General features: G+C 42.0%; 1 protein-coding gene and 1 non-coding gene across 2 annotated transcripts in view; both read right to left on the reverse strand.

The window, feature by feature from the left end:
- LOC103358183 (calpain-9) overlaps positions 1-14,204 on the reverse strand; it is a 34,646-nt gene extending 20,442 nt beyond the window's left edge. Inside the window, exons 1-10 of the mRNA XM_008283057.1 lie at positions 13,920-14,204; positions 8,977-9,046; positions 8,248-8,366; positions 7,176-7,309; positions 5,198-5,369; positions 5,000-5,071; positions 4,682-4,773; positions 3,102-3,176; positions 2,402-2,562; positions 1,199-1,356 (exon numbers count right to left, since the gene is read on the reverse strand). Coding sequence (XP_008281279.1) covers positions 1,199-1,356; positions 2,402-2,562; positions 3,102-3,176; positions 4,682-4,773; positions 5,000-5,071; positions 5,198-5,369; positions 7,176-7,309; positions 8,248-8,366; positions 8,977-9,046; positions 13,920-14,171 — 1,305 coding nt within the window. The 5' untranslated portion in view covers positions 14,172-14,204. The remainder of the gene's footprint in view (positions 1-1,198; positions 1,357-2,401; positions 2,563-3,101; positions 3,177-4,681; positions 4,774-4,999; positions 5,072-5,197; positions 5,370-7,175; positions 7,310-8,247; positions 8,367-8,976; positions 9,047-13,919) is intronic.
- On the reverse strand, positions 503-575 carry trnak-uuu (transfer RNA lysine (anticodon UUU)). The gene has a single exon. It is a non-coding gene; the product is annotated as a tRNA-Lys (tRNA).
- Positions 14,205-15,083: the final 879 nt, after the last annotated feature.

Here is a 15,083-nt window from a genome sequence, read left to right on the forward strand (position 1 = left end):
CTGTAGTTCAGCAGGCTTTGTTCAGGCTCTATTTGTCTCTGAGTTTGTTCTTGTTGTGAGAACATGCTCGCTGACAGGTTTGTGCTGCATTCAATGACCACACTGGAGCTGACAACTACCAATCAGTGTGTTGGACCATCATGTCAAACTGGAAAGACCATCACTCAACAGAGGTGGAGGTCTGAGGCATCACCTCTCACCTGTTTGCAACTCAGTCCTAAGATCTCGCCCCAGGAAGATGAAACCACATCCACACCCAGCCACAAAAGACCCTAACGAACCCCATTGTGGCAGGGGGAGCACTAACACCAACAAACATCTAATCAAAACTCGTATTAATGGCTCCTTACGGATATAAGTGTCTTGAACTCCTAACTAGTCAGTCAGAACTGATGAAGCCTCTTGGATGAGAGGTGGAACGTCTTCAAGGAACTCCAGTTGTTACCGTTAAACTATGAGAACTATCAGTGTGTTAACTATTTAAACATCTTAAAACTAGTCCCGCCTGAACAGGGACTTGAACCCTGGACCCTCAGATTAAAAGTCTGATGCTCTACCAACTGAGCTATCCAGGCTCTGACCCACAATTTCTATATGCTAGAATCGTGCGCTAATATCTAGATCCATACTTTTTGATGGTACTATGACAAGGTTCATAATGACTCATAGGCCTCAAGATGTGAACGATTATAAAACTGCCGGAGTGACTTTGCAGGTACGTTGAGCTTAAAGTCAGAATTTTCAGGTGGCTCTCTTTTAACCTGCTCTGTCACCATGGTAACTGATGATGCACCGCTGGCCTGGTCCGGAGCAGGATCAGGTTTAATTCGTCTGGAAGGAGCGTCTCCCTTTAACCAGATCGTTTGCTGATGATTCTCTCTGACTGATACAGCTGTTGACCTGTATGGTACTAAATCCCCTGAATGAAGCCGAGCAGCTACAGCATCACAAACTGTAGCATCACAGAACCCGACATGTGTTCAGCTGGTGATGCAGGAATCACATCAATAGTTTTAATGTTGGGTCCTGGTTTGCTGATCAGTTCATTCACACACACACAGAGTAGAAAACTAGAAATATCAGACCAAAGACCTGTTCCTTTACGGCCGTCTCCTGTTTTACATTAAGAAGTGTTTCTGTGATTGTTGGGTCTTGTTTGGTTTCCAACATGTCATTCAGCTGATTGATAACTGCTTACCGGGTAAACGTGCAGGGCGGCGGACAGGTTGATGCCTCGGCGTCTGTGGTGTTTCTGCATCAGAGCCAGAACGAAGGAGCAGGTCTTCTTCGAGTTCCCTGAGTTGCTGTCGACCTCCGACAGAACAAAGTAGAACTGGGGGTTCTTCGAAAACCAACCTGGACAAACACAAACACGTTGAGTTTATGGATCCTGAATGTGTTGATTGCTGCACAGTTTGCCGTTACTTCATTCCACAACTGTCTCAATGGGAGCTTTTGTCTGAGTAGATTTGCAAAAAAAATAAATAAAAGAAATCTGACCACACCTTCATGTTTGACAGCGGTGACATACCGCGTTCTGCTACGATACAAATAAACTTGTCCAAACTTAGTATAAGCTGAGAACTAATCCTAGAGCAGATCAGCGGCGCTGCGTAAACAGACGGGATGTAAATCAACCAGGAGGATTATTTCTGACTTGATTCGTTTACATCAATAAATGTGCAAACAAAGAACAGACGACCGCAGACAGAAAACATTCAAATAAAAGCTGTTTGGATGCCAAACACTGTCAAACGTGGGAACAGATTAGAGTAAAGACGCCTCTCACTTCATATTTAAAGCAGTAACAGAATAACGTCCTGACTGGTATCAGTGTCTGCTGGTGAGACGTAAAAACGGCACAGAAACATTCATTGTTTTCTAAATTATCAACATTATTAAAGGTTGTACTGTTCTAAAAAAGGAATGCATTTAACTGACTTACTTCCTGTAGAAATTAACTTGCTGTACTACTTATTAATTGCCCGTAAACTATATAATGTTAAATCTCACAGATCTTTATTTATTTATAATGTATTTATATTCATTTATTTTTTGGATTCTAATCATTTATTTTGTTGTTTTTCTCATCAATGAACAACAAATGTGTGTTTTTTTTTTTTATTTCTGTCATATATTTGGTGTATTTTTATTGATTATTTGTGACTTTGATGCCTGTAAAGTCAATTGAATTTGATCAGAACTGAACTTTTATCCAATCAAAAGCTCTTAAATGAATCCTAACAGGTGAACAGAACTGAACAGAAAAGTGTTGTGGTTCAACTAAAGAGAATCACAGCAGCACTGATTGAGGGTTTAATTGCCCTAAAATGAAAATTAACTGTAACTGAGTGGTGACTAATGTGCTACAAAGAAAAACAACCCGTATCTTTGGTCTCACCGCTCTGAGCAGGACCTCCGGCCGAGACGTTCGGCACCCAGGTGCCGTGATGCATGATGCAGAACCACGGCGACACGCTGGAGCCCGACTCGCTCAGACTCTCGGTCAGGTGGCAAACCTCCATAATCTCAAAGTGCTGTCGGAAGTCTGACACCGACATCCTGGAAGAGAGAGAAACGACGTGAAGCGATTCGTTTTTTCCTTTATTTTTGCAGCATAATTTAAATAATCTGAAAACCAAGGCGCAAAATAATAATTCTTTTAACTACAGTCATCCTCAAGTGTATCCATACCCTCCCATGAGAATGGAGAGGACCACTCTACACCGGATCTCGTACTCACTCCTAGAATACAAAGTGCAGGATTTTGCACATAGTTTGTACCCAAAACACTGTGATGCTCTCCTGTAAGTTCTGGGTCAGCTGGCGATCATAAAGCATGAGTAGGAGTGTGCCTTTACTCGTACTGCATCTCCAGAACTTGCTGTTTCTAAAGAGTTCAGTGAGTTTGAATGGTTTTGGCAGCACTCAGTCAATCATCTCCAGTGTTTGTGTTTCTTTGACAAATGAGAAAATAACGTGAGACAAACTAAAGCTAAGCCCGACTTGTTTGCTCGCCGGCTTCTGTCGCCGCTCAGAGCCGAATGCTTTGTTTGCAGAAGGCGGACGCGAAGAGCGTCGGCCGAAGACGTGAGACTCACCAGAACTCCCCGTCCTCCCGCCTCACTCGGCCCAGTCGCCGCTGCTCCTCCACGCTCACCGTGTTCCACTCCGGCCTGCGACCACAAACGTGTTTCCATCTCATAATGCACAAAATCAACCGTCCTGCGTTTTATATTTTTCTACGGATGTCCTGACATTTTTCCAGCTTTGCTATTGTAACACTCATCATCATCTTTTTTTTTTTTTTTTTATAAAGCAATAGCATATTTTCCCCCCAAATTTAACTTCTACAAAAACAACATGTACCAAACAAATTTGCACATATTTTTGTAATCAAATGGCATCAGACATTTTCTGAATGAAAACACAGATTACTGGTGTCAGTTTAACTGATTCCCAACACGTCACCTCACAGAGAAAGGAGACGACCTAACCAAGTTCAAACAGAGAAACCCAACAAATCTAAAGTGATATCAGTGAAGATGCATTAACTATTTTTGAATCAAAGTTTTTTGCCGACTAACTCGTGCATGAAAGCACTTTTTTCTGTTTGTTTGCTATAAGCAGCCTGTCTGCTGATTGCAGGTTAAATCTCTGGTTCCTCCACATGCCAAAGTGTCCTTGAGCAAGAAACTGAACTCATGAAGGCAGGCGAGCACTTTGTACGCCAGCTGTGAGGTCATTAGTGAGTGAATGAGTTTTCTGTACAAGCCAGTTTTGTTCCTAACCTATTCAACTTTGACTTTAAATTTGGGAAATAGTGATGAAGCCAGTTATAAACATGGCTGTTACACTCACCATCACACAGAGAAATTCTCTTAGTCTCACTGGCTGATTTAAAATTTCGTCATTACCGTAATGTCCGGACTATAAGCCGCTACTTCTTTCACACGCTTTGAACACTGCGGCTTAAACGATGATGCGGCTAATTTATGGATTTTTACAAATTTGCCTCGAGACCAAAGTGACGTTGAGAGCGACAACGACAGAGAGACTGAGGAAGTGATGAAGTGATTCTGAGGCTGAAGAAGACGACTTTAGTGGTTTCAGTGCGCAGGAGGAAGATGAAGATAGCGATCAATGACTTTTCCTGGTAGGCTGCTGTAGTTTTTATTTCCTTAACCAGCCGTGTTACAGGCCCTGTTCAGAAAGAAGCATTTATGTTATATGTGCAGCTTATAGACAAGTACGACCCGTATATGTACACAACTGGTTTTCTTTTTAAAGTTAGTGGGTGCGATATTCAGCTTATATTCAGGTGCCTCAATAGTCTGGATACTACGGTACTACACTCTTATCCAACAGTGAACGAGGTAAAGTCGGTTACTTCCTGGATTATTTTGATGATTTAGGCGCCAGACTGACTTTTCTCAGATGGTGATTAAACTGAGTCTCCTTCTCCACCAGACTCTTTTTCCTCTGTTTGTTTTGTAAAATAATCAGCCGCGGAGAGTTCCATCACTGAGAAAAAACAGCTGAATAAATAGTTTCACGTTTCAGGGAGAAACTGAAGCCAACAGAGAAGAAAAAGTCCAACCAACACAGCAGCTATTTGTGCCAATTAAAACTAAAACGTTGCCTTTGTGACTGTTTTGCTGACATCTAAGCGAGCACCAACCCTTTGAGGTCGCTCCAGGGCCCCTGCCACTCCGTGTTGCCCCAAGGATTCAGGATTCGCACCAGATCTACGGTGCCGTGAGCCGTTTGTACCTGACAGGTGAGAACAAAGACGAACAGGCCATGAAGGATCAAACAAACTCTGGTTTTTACAGCTTCACATTGACACACTCAGCGTTGTGGTTAACACGGTCATGGCCTGAAGACGGATCAGACTCCTGCTGCTGCCAGACACTAAACTGTTATCGGGATCCACACTTCTAACGTGTTCAAACTGTGAATCTCAGCAGTTTTTTGAGAGTAGTTTGTGGACAGGTACCTTCTCGACGGCAGTCAGAGAGTAAGCGTGTCTGTACATGATCCCCAGCTCGCTCTGCTGCTCCAGAGGACCCTGGAGGGAAACAGCATCAGTCATGACACGAGGAAAAGGTTGTATGACTCACACATACAGTGAAATGCTCCAGATATCTACACTAGACCAAACACGTCAGGCTCCCCGGGAACCTCCTCGCTCTACCTGGCAGTCGGCGCAGTTGATCAGAGCCCCTTTGGCCAGCAGGTGTCTGAGGAACGCCGGCAGCTCTCTGGGCAGCGACGCCACCTTCAGAACCTCCGTCACTCCCCCCGTCATGTCCACCATGGCCTCGTGAGGGAAGCCCATGTCCAGAGCCCTGTAGCCGCCTTTCAGCCTGAGATGAAAACACAGAGGCGGTAAACAGGTGAATAACTGAACTAAGAAGGTCGATGAAGCCAAGAGAGGAGTCTAACTTCCTAAAATCTGAAGAATTTTGTTTGTTCGCTTACATACATGCTCTTGTACAAGTAGATGGAAAAACTATGTGGAGATAAAAACCTTCCCGATGTTTTATTTTTGCATAATTTTGTAGTTTCAGTGCTAATTTTTATTTACCAAATTTTGACAGATGTGCAAATTATCCACCAGACAGTCAGAGACAGAACAGCTGGTGAATAAAAAGACGAACTTTAAACTAACAGCAGCCTCGTTTAATGTGGAAACAGTGAAAGATGAAAGTTCAGGACTCCACCTGAAGATGATGCGACAAAATGTTTAGCTGCAGCTGATAAACTGCTGTTAGATCCTGATCCATCCTGTCTCCAGGTCGGGGAAAACATAGAATTATAACTAATGAAGTTGTTGCTGTTGTTCTCTGGAGAAGCTTGTCGATCCAAGTGTGTAATAAACTCAGAGGAAACACTCCTAAACAGCTGGAGGCGACAAACTAAACCACTGTTCTGTGTGTGACAGGATTTAATAAAGCTATCGGGGCTGTTGTTCCACTAAACGTGTGCAACTCCAAGCAGCTGAACAACAAACTTCAGCTCCTGTTAACATCTTGTGAGGACGAAAACTCAGACTACACTCATTATTAGTGAGTTTTATTAGTGTTTAAGCTGTTTAAGGTTTCATTATTTTGAACATTTCATTCTGTAGTTCAATAGATTTTAAACTGTAGAGCAAAGTGGGCGATAAACTCTAAAGTTAACTGGACATCTTTAAGTCTCGGCCATGGTGTCTGATTATTTACAGAACCATTCTGGGTGTTGTTCTGTCCTCTTCGTCTTTTAACAAGAAAACACTGAAGTCACAATCTCTGATCTTTGGACACTCTGCAAAGTACGATCTGAACTGGGCACGAAAGCATTTAGGTTTTATCGAAACTTCAACTCCAAGCCCTCGTTACACTGAATGAGTTTAAAGTTCGGGTCAAATCACTGCAGTCTGTGCACAAGTGTTCTATGTGAGCAAGTTTTAATGTTGTTAAATGTCATCTGTTGTTTATGGTTTCTGATGTGACTACGCTGACCAGGTCTCCCTCGTAAAGAAGAGTTCAGATCTCAGTGGGACTGACCCGGTTAAATAAATGCTAAATAAAAACAAAAAAGCCTCAGTACATGAAGTGTGATGTGATTTTGGCACTCTAATGTGTCTTTTGTGCTCTCTGGGATGAATATTGATGCTGAAATGTGGAACAATCTCCTCCTTAAATCCCCTCACACAGCTCAAAGTGCTGCTGCTTGCATCTGTCTGTTAATGTGAAGGTCCGACATCGTCAGGTTGAGACTTTTACGAGCGCCGCCACGTTCGCTTTCAGAGCGCGTGTCAGAAAGGGGCTGTGAATAGCAGTTAATCCAGTTCTGTGAGCACGTGTGAAGCCTCCTCATGGCCTTCACCAACAGCGACGTCTGTCTGAGGACACGTTTGCTGTAAACCTGGTCCAGACTTATGTCAATGCAAAACTAACAGCGTTCCTCGTTTCAGAATTCCTTCCAGTAAACACAATGAAAAGTTCAGTCCAGAAGCTTTACAAACTCATGACAGTTTAATTAAAAGGATCTGTTGCCTCATGAGAATAGACGGCCTGATAAGTTTCAGTAATGAGAGTTATTCTTTGAAGTGGCCGTTGGACGAGTGCCACACTTCACGGCATGTGATTAACCACCACTCACTCACTCACTGAGTGACGGGGACTCACTTGGCGTAGGCTTTCTCCAGCAGCGAGCTCCAGAACTCGTGTTTTTCTGGCGAGTTGAGGTAGATCAGCTCGTTGTCCTGAGTGGGCAGCAGGTCGTCGATCCTCACGTCCTCCCACTGACCGTACTGCCAGAACTGCACAAATAAAAAACACAAAGGAGACGCTGCACAAAGACGAACGCAAGAAAAATGCAATAAAACAATGCAGAGGAAAAGCCCAATGTCATGTCATAAATGAAGGACTGAGAAAGACCTGAGGAAACGCTGTCATAGATAAGACAATGAGAAAACACCTGATAAAATAATAGCAAAAAAATATATATATTTATATGCACAAATTAAAATTAATTAAATACACAAATTAAAATAAATTTAATAAATTAAAAATTTAAAAAAATTAAAAAATTAAAATAATAGAATTAAAATATAAATAATAGATAAGTAAAAGACAAAATAAAAGTCAAAATTCCCAAAAACAGAATACATTTTTTTAAAATAATAAATTATACAATAAATCAACTACAAATTTGTAAATAAGTGAATAAAATAAAAAACCCGACTCGAGCGACAGATTGCCGACCACAGTAACAAAACGCTGCATTTCTGTCGGTTTTTGTTCTGATTTTTGGTTTAATTTAAAGGCCACTAAAAGCAAATCTGATAAATATGAAGGACCAAGACTGTTAAGAACTTTACAAATGAATGAAATGATGTTAAAATCAAACCTAAAAGACACATATGAGCAGTGCAGAGACTTTAAAGTTGGTGTAATGTGTTTTTATTTCTGCAGTAATCAATCTAGCGTGTGATAGAAGTCAGTGTGTTCGTGTCTGTGTTTGTTTGAAGGAGGACTGATGTTCTGCTTTCATCAGCTTTTCAAAGGTCATGTAAAGGCAGCGACAACACAAACTGTCATCTAGACGGGAGCTACGCCTACGCACTCAGGAGAATGCAAAGTTTCTTTTGCCTGTTTTGGCTGTTTTCTTTGAGCCTGTTCTGGTGCAGCTGAACGTGATCCTATTCAAACCTGAGAGAAGACGACAGCCGCCTCCAGAGCAGAGTTCAGTATTTACCCTGAAGGTGAAGCTGCCGTTGTATCCGTCCTGGAAGTTCTCCTCCAGAGGCACGACTTTCTCCAGCAGGGATCGATGCACCGAGAGGGAAGCGATGGCGGAGAGCAGCCAGCAGTCGTCTGGAAACAGAGACGATTAAAGTCTGCATTTCAGTAAAACCCTGCTTCGGTTTCACGGCTCCTGAGTGTGCAGCTGTTTCTGTTTCTGTTTCTTTTCTTTTTAAAGCAGAACTTTTCCTGCATAGAGGGATTTTTTTTGTTTTTTTGCACCACAAGTTTTGTTCACTGAGGTTTCATTTACAGTTTTGACATTTATGTTCATGAAATCAACAAAAACACAAACATTTCTGGGCTCACTGCGTTCTCTGTGCATGAACTAATCGTGCATATCGTGATGCTTCGGAGCAGGAAGACCCAGAATAATCAGTGATTTACGTGCTCCATCAGGCTGTCGGCAGCGAGTGTCGTCCTTCATCAGCTGCAGGTGCATCAGCTTTTACTCACGAGGATCAGCTGTTGCTTCAAAAACTCCTTCACAGCTGCTGTAATGTGATATAATCCTATTTTCTAACAGTGTTTATGGACTGACAGTGGCTTGTTTAACTCTCTGCCTGGTGATTCTATTTGTAATTTAAGTAAAAATACATATTATAGGTGTGATTATTTGGGTTCTTATCATGCAGGTGACATGTGAAAGAGGTGCGTTGTGCTACAGGAGCTTCATACTCACTGAGTTTTCCCTGACGGACGTCCAGGCGAGTCGCTCCGTTCACGATGAACTCAGGCGACGGACAGAGTTCCTGCAAAGAGCAGCGAAAGCGGAGACGTAAGAGATGAATTTAGAGATAACAGAAGCTGGATTCGACGTGTTTGAACAGGGAGCGGCGCCTAATCATTTAGAGTCAGAAAACTGTGGCGTAAACTTGGCACAGCGATGCTCTGTCTGCAGGAAGGAAAACTCCCAGAGTCACACGAGGAGACTGATTAATACAAATGTGTGATAACGCCTCAGAAAATACAGATTCTGTCATTTATTGCAGAGCTGCTGTGTAAAGCTGTGATAAACCTGCAGCAGAGTGAATTCTGCATTTCAAATAAGCTGCAAAAGAAGCCACAAGAATAAATAACGTAATGTTTCCACAGCAGCTGATGAACAGGATCCGTGTGCTTATTAAACCGGCTGCATAGCGACACGTCAAACTGCATCAGAAAGATAATTAGCTGGCAGTCTTCAGTAGGAGGGAGGAGCTTTATGCAACACGAGCAGAAAGCTTTGTTCCACCTTCTTAAATGTGCTTTTGCTCAACTTGTGAGTCCTCGTTTTGATCTAATGCACAACTTTTAGAGACGACAAACCTCAAGGTGCCTTTTAAAAAATGTGAATCGACTCTTTGTCAACACTGATGTCTTTAAATTTAGTTTATTTTCTTTCTTTCTTTCTCTCAGAAACACTAAACTCATGTTCAGTCTGGACACAAACGCTACAAAAGCTACAATCGATCAGCTGTGAACCATTAAATTAAACTCTTCTGTTCACTGATAATCGGTTTGAGTAACTATTTAGGAAGAAAGTCTCAAGTGTCTGATTCCAGCATCTTAAATGTGAATATATTTTGGTTTCTTTCCTCCTTTATGACAGTAAACTGAATACTTTTTCAAATACTGATCAACATTTTTCACAATTTTCTGTCAGTTTAAACCAAAAAACTTATCAAAATTAAACAGCAGCTTAATGAAAATAATGTTTATCTGCAGCCCTAATTGTTAAGAAAGCTTTTCAAAATCACCACAGGCTGCTCCCCTCTCATCTCCTCTCACGTCTGCCTCACATTTGTTTGTGTAAAATCTACTTTAAATCACTAAAATCATCGTCATTCTTTATACAGATTCCAATTTCATTCCATCAAACCGTCCGGCAGTCATCCAGGTTCAAACAGCTGCAATCAAACAAACAAAACTCAGATGGACGGAAAGCTGCCAGCTGACGATGACACACACCAGGAACTCCTTTACATAATGTTTGGAGAACTTGTTTGCCGATTCATCAGACTTCAGTTTACTGTCGTCATGTCAGGCAGAGTTTAACACATGGATGTTTCATTTGGAGAAAAAAGTTGGTTTTCATTTGTTCAAATGCAAAGAGAAGAAGTTGTGAATATAATCTACGACCTTAACAGCAAACATCTGTTTGTTCAGACGCCGTTCTTTAATCAACTGCTTTTTAAATTCGTGCTCCTGCTGCTCTTCAGAGCTTTTAATCATCCTGCTGCAAGAAAACTCACAAAAGACCGACAAGACGTCAACGTTCAAGAGGTTTAAGAATCCAAATCCCCGTCGTCAAGGTCAGCAGGTTTGTGTAAAAACTACCGAGGCTGAATTTGGAAACTGGTCCAGAATCCACTGGAGTCCGTCTTTTCCTTTTCATAGCTGCTCAAAGACTTTCCAAAGAGGAAAGAAAGAGGAAACAAAGAGGAATCTGTGGCATCAAAACGACAAGAACTCGTTCTTTTAACTTCTTAAAACACATTTTCATCAGAGAGTTTTCCCTGGTTTTATTTCAGTTGTATGTTTTATAGCTTCTTGTTCTATTTGTGTGTTTATTTTATTTCAATATTAATTTAGTTTTATTGGAGAGCCCTTTGAAACATTTGTTTTGAAAAGTTCTCTACAAATAAAGTTTTTTTTTATTATTATTATTATTGTTATTATTATTATTATTATTAATAATAACCAGCTTTGTTGATGGGGTTTTGTTCAATCAAACATATGAGGCGTTTTTTTCGATCAAATCAACAGAAATAACAGAAAAATGCACAAATTGTCAGATAAGATCACACAGTCGACTGTACATCAACTGATCGATGCTACTTTGGTGATTCTGAACTAGAAAAAACATAAATAATGAGTAATGCTGCTGCCTGAACAACAAGAAAACACCTTAAAGATGGAAGATGTCAAAGTTTAACATCAGAATTTTCCACATAAATAATGAATTCTAGGTCGTATATTTGGGTTTATTTTGTCCAGGTTCGTGTGAGAAGCTTCGACTTGGATTTCAAGCTTTATTAATCATCCACATCACCGTCCTCGAGCTGATATTATCTCCTTATCTTAGGTCTGGCATCGTTTGTGAGAATTTGTCAGCAGGTTAGCACAACAACTAGCACACTGAAACTAAAAATGCTAACAGAAAAAAAGCCTTTACCTTTTACCTTCACTGCTTTTTATCGCTTCATGGAGGCAACAGTGAAGACGCTCAGTTGGGGGAAGTGAAACAAACCAACAGATAAAAGGCTTTTATAACACGTGTGATGGTTGTAAAGGTTTCCTTGTTTAGCGTCAGACAGGTTTAGATATTAATCTGTGAGTTTACAGACAACCAGCAGCAGTTTTACGGCTGTTTTTCCTCCATATGTGACATCAAGGAGCTAAAAAAGAAGCTAAAAGTCAAAGTTTATACGTTCTGAGACAGACTCTGGAGAGGTTTCTCACTGAAGTGGACATTTAAGTGGGTTATTTCTTCTGATTTAACGCCTTCGTTTGACGTATGCAGTCAACACGGGCGGTGGGTAAATAGAGGCAGCAGGTTTTTATCTCGTCCTGCCCTCATTCATTCACAGAGCAGAGAATGTTCCGGATACAGCAGAATGAAAGGACCGATCCCAGTGAGTCCTGCTCTTTATGTCCCTCCTGTTGTCCTGCAGCCTTTGTTTGGCTGAATCCTCTGAAACACGCCCTGCAACCGTACGAAGGAAACAAACGGAGGCAGTCGACCCACCGAGGGCACAAAACAGCTGCTTCACATCTGGCACGAGGCTCAAACTGGTTGTTAGGAACGTTGAAATGTTCTCACTGCTCCTGTTGTGTCATCATACAAACTTACTACCATTAGTTTAAGGTGTTGTTTCTTATCCCCCGTCTCTCTTTTGTCCTATTTCCCAACAGTTTCTTCTGTTTAATGTCCAAAAAAAAGGCATAAACAGCCCAACAAAGTGTTCTCTCAGTGAAGCCACACCCTCCTCGTTGTGTTTTTAATCACTATGGTGTAAATATGTCACTCCACGATGGATGTTTTAGTATCTTACATGTTTATAGCTGTGGTTTAAAGCATGCATTGTGGTTTTTCACAGTACTGAGTCAAAAAAGCACAGTATTTATGAGATTCTGGGATATCTGTTTCATCAGGCCTCCGCTTGGTGATTCATGTCAACAACAAAAAGGCTTATTAACAGAAATAAAGCATCACTTCCAGCTTTCTATTCATTTGAAAGAATTTCCAGTCGTTTCCGATCTTAATATTTGACTTTTTACACTGATAAATGTATCTGACAGCTGCAGTCTCTTTGGCAGATGAGACATCCACCTGCAGGAACATGAGATAAACCCATAAACTACGACCGTAAACCAAACTGTGTCGAAAGAAGCGCTCATAACAAATTAAGAAACGTCACTCTGTAAAAACACGTGTTAATTCACAGGAACAAGCTTCCTGCTGCTGTCAGATTTTATATCCAGCAGATCACACATAACAAACATAAAATCATGTTTCACTCTGCTGAAACATAAACACATTTAAACCTGTTATGAATCATTTGTCCATTTAAAGCACATTTTTTTCCCACATGTAGAGGAATATCAATAGAATATCAGTGTCTGTCTACATACAGTAAGTTCTACTGCTTCAGTCTTGTTTGTTTTTATATTTTTCTGCTGATTTCCATGTTAAACTGACCTGCTGTGGGTTATTCCAGGTTTATCTTATCTTGTGTTTACTCAAGTAAACACAGCAAACTCACACTGGACATACCAAAAGCGAAAGCAGCCGACAGGCATTGAGTTAACATCCTACTGCTTGAAGGTTAATGTTGTTTGATTTAACAAGATTAAGCAGATTTTATTCATCTTTTCTCCTACGCTGCAGAGCTGGATTATATACGATGAGCACAGCTGTAATCTGGGAAGTAAACAGCAGGAACAGCTGTAACTTCTGAAGTGTGGTGGAGCAAAAGTACGAAGCATTCAATGGGCGTAAATACACTATAATTACTTTAAAATGGTAATAAAGTACAACACCTGTGTCTAAAGTGAGTTTAAGGTGTTCTTCTCACTCATTTCCTGACAGTTTCTTCAGTTTAATATTTTAAAAAAGCCCCCAAAAAGTGTTTTCAGCATCAGATTTACAGTAAACCTACACGCTCCTTAATCAGGACAGGACAGAGTCATGCTGGAGATGTGAACATGTCCTTCAGCGGTGAGGATCAGAGTCTTACAGGTTCATTACAGGAGCGTAAAGCAGGCTGTCCTCACTTTGATTTGGCAGTTTTTGCACATATGGTTCCTTATTCTCCACTGAAATGTTGTTCACTCTGATCCATAACTAGATTATTAGATGAGATTCTGCTCAGTAAACAGCATGAAGGGCTGTGAAGTGGACAGAGGGGTAAAATGTGCAGCAGTCGCCTCTGAAACGTGTTGGAGCAGAAACACACAACAGGCTTCAGGAAACTATCATGAGTTTAAAACTGAATTAAAGCGCATTAATTGGGTTAATGCATGTACTTAAATCCACCCAAAGCAGCAGCAGAACTCAGGAGGCCTCCAGCCTTGGAGCTTTCTGAACTCTGCAGAGTTTCTGTTTCTATCTGTGCTGCTGTCAAAGCTTCTCATCTGTACCTTTGGTCTCTTCCAGCGGACCCCAGACTGCATCTCCAGCTCCCCCAGCGGGAAGTGGTAGTCCACGAACAGCCCGTCCCGGCCCACCGTGTAGAAGTCCCCGCTCTCCGGAGGCATGTCCTCGGTCATGCAGTCCGCCAGCCAGCGGCGGGACTGAGAGCCGAGCAGCTCGTCCGAACACACCGAGTCCACATCGTCCTCCAGCGGCGGCGGCAGCGAGCCCTCCGACGACAAACTCAGAGACTTGATCATGTTGCACAGTCCGACCACAGCACCGTCCTGACGCCGCCACCTGTCTGACGGAGAGCTCACCTGAGCAGGTAGCAGCGGCGGCGAGGCTCCGCCCACAGAGCAGGTAGACGCTCACCTGAGAGCAGGAAGGTGTGGCTGCTGCTGCTGCTGCTGCTGCTGCTGCTCGGGTCTACAGCTGTCCTCCACCACAGCCTGCGTAGGCCCCCGGTCACCAGTAGGGGGCCCCCAAGAGCAGTCAACGTTTTAACTAAATGTTTAACCAGCTGTTGCAGTGAGCCCCAATTAGCAGCTCTCATGTCTGATCAGCGTGAATTCAGCCACAGCGGTAAAAGGTTTATTCAAAAAGTTGTCAGCATCACTGGATAACAACAGAGGAGACAGGCTGCTCTTTGTCAACATATTCTCCTTTAACTTCAATGCACTCGGTCCACCCGCAAGCTTCCCTTGTTTGGACCAATGTTTGCTGTTTCCCTTCACAAAACAAGGTCACATCTTGAGCCTCCTGACACTCTTCAGCTGCATGCATGACTTCCATCATCACTCCTCACTCCATGCAGATGTGATTCCAGTTTGGGAAACAGATAGAAGTCAGACAGTGCAGGTCCAGTGAGGAAGATGCATGCAGACGGACGTGATGTCCTGGAGCTACAGGTCACAGGTTATTTTCTCTGCAGCCAACTGAATGTTCTTTATCTTCAAGTTTTTTCAACAACAAGCAGTTTTTCATTTTGAAGAGAAACCAACTCTGTGGCCCCAGTGTGTACACTAATGCACAAGAGGAACAAAGTGAGGCGAGTGGCAGCAACTAAGATAACACTAGAGTCCCTTATAGTCATTTATGTGGGTATAATGAACTGTCTTTCTATATTTATATGCTCATAATTTACATGAAACTTCACCAGGAGCACTGTT

This window comes from Stegastes partitus, unplaced genomic scaffold (genome assembly GCF_000690725.1).
Source record: "Stegastes partitus isolate 25-593 unplaced genomic scaffold, Stegastes_partitus-1.0.2 Scaffold296, whole genome shotgun sequence".
Classification (NCBI taxonomy): domain Eukaryota; kingdom Metazoa; phylum Chordata; class Actinopteri; family Pomacentridae; genus Stegastes; species Stegastes partitus.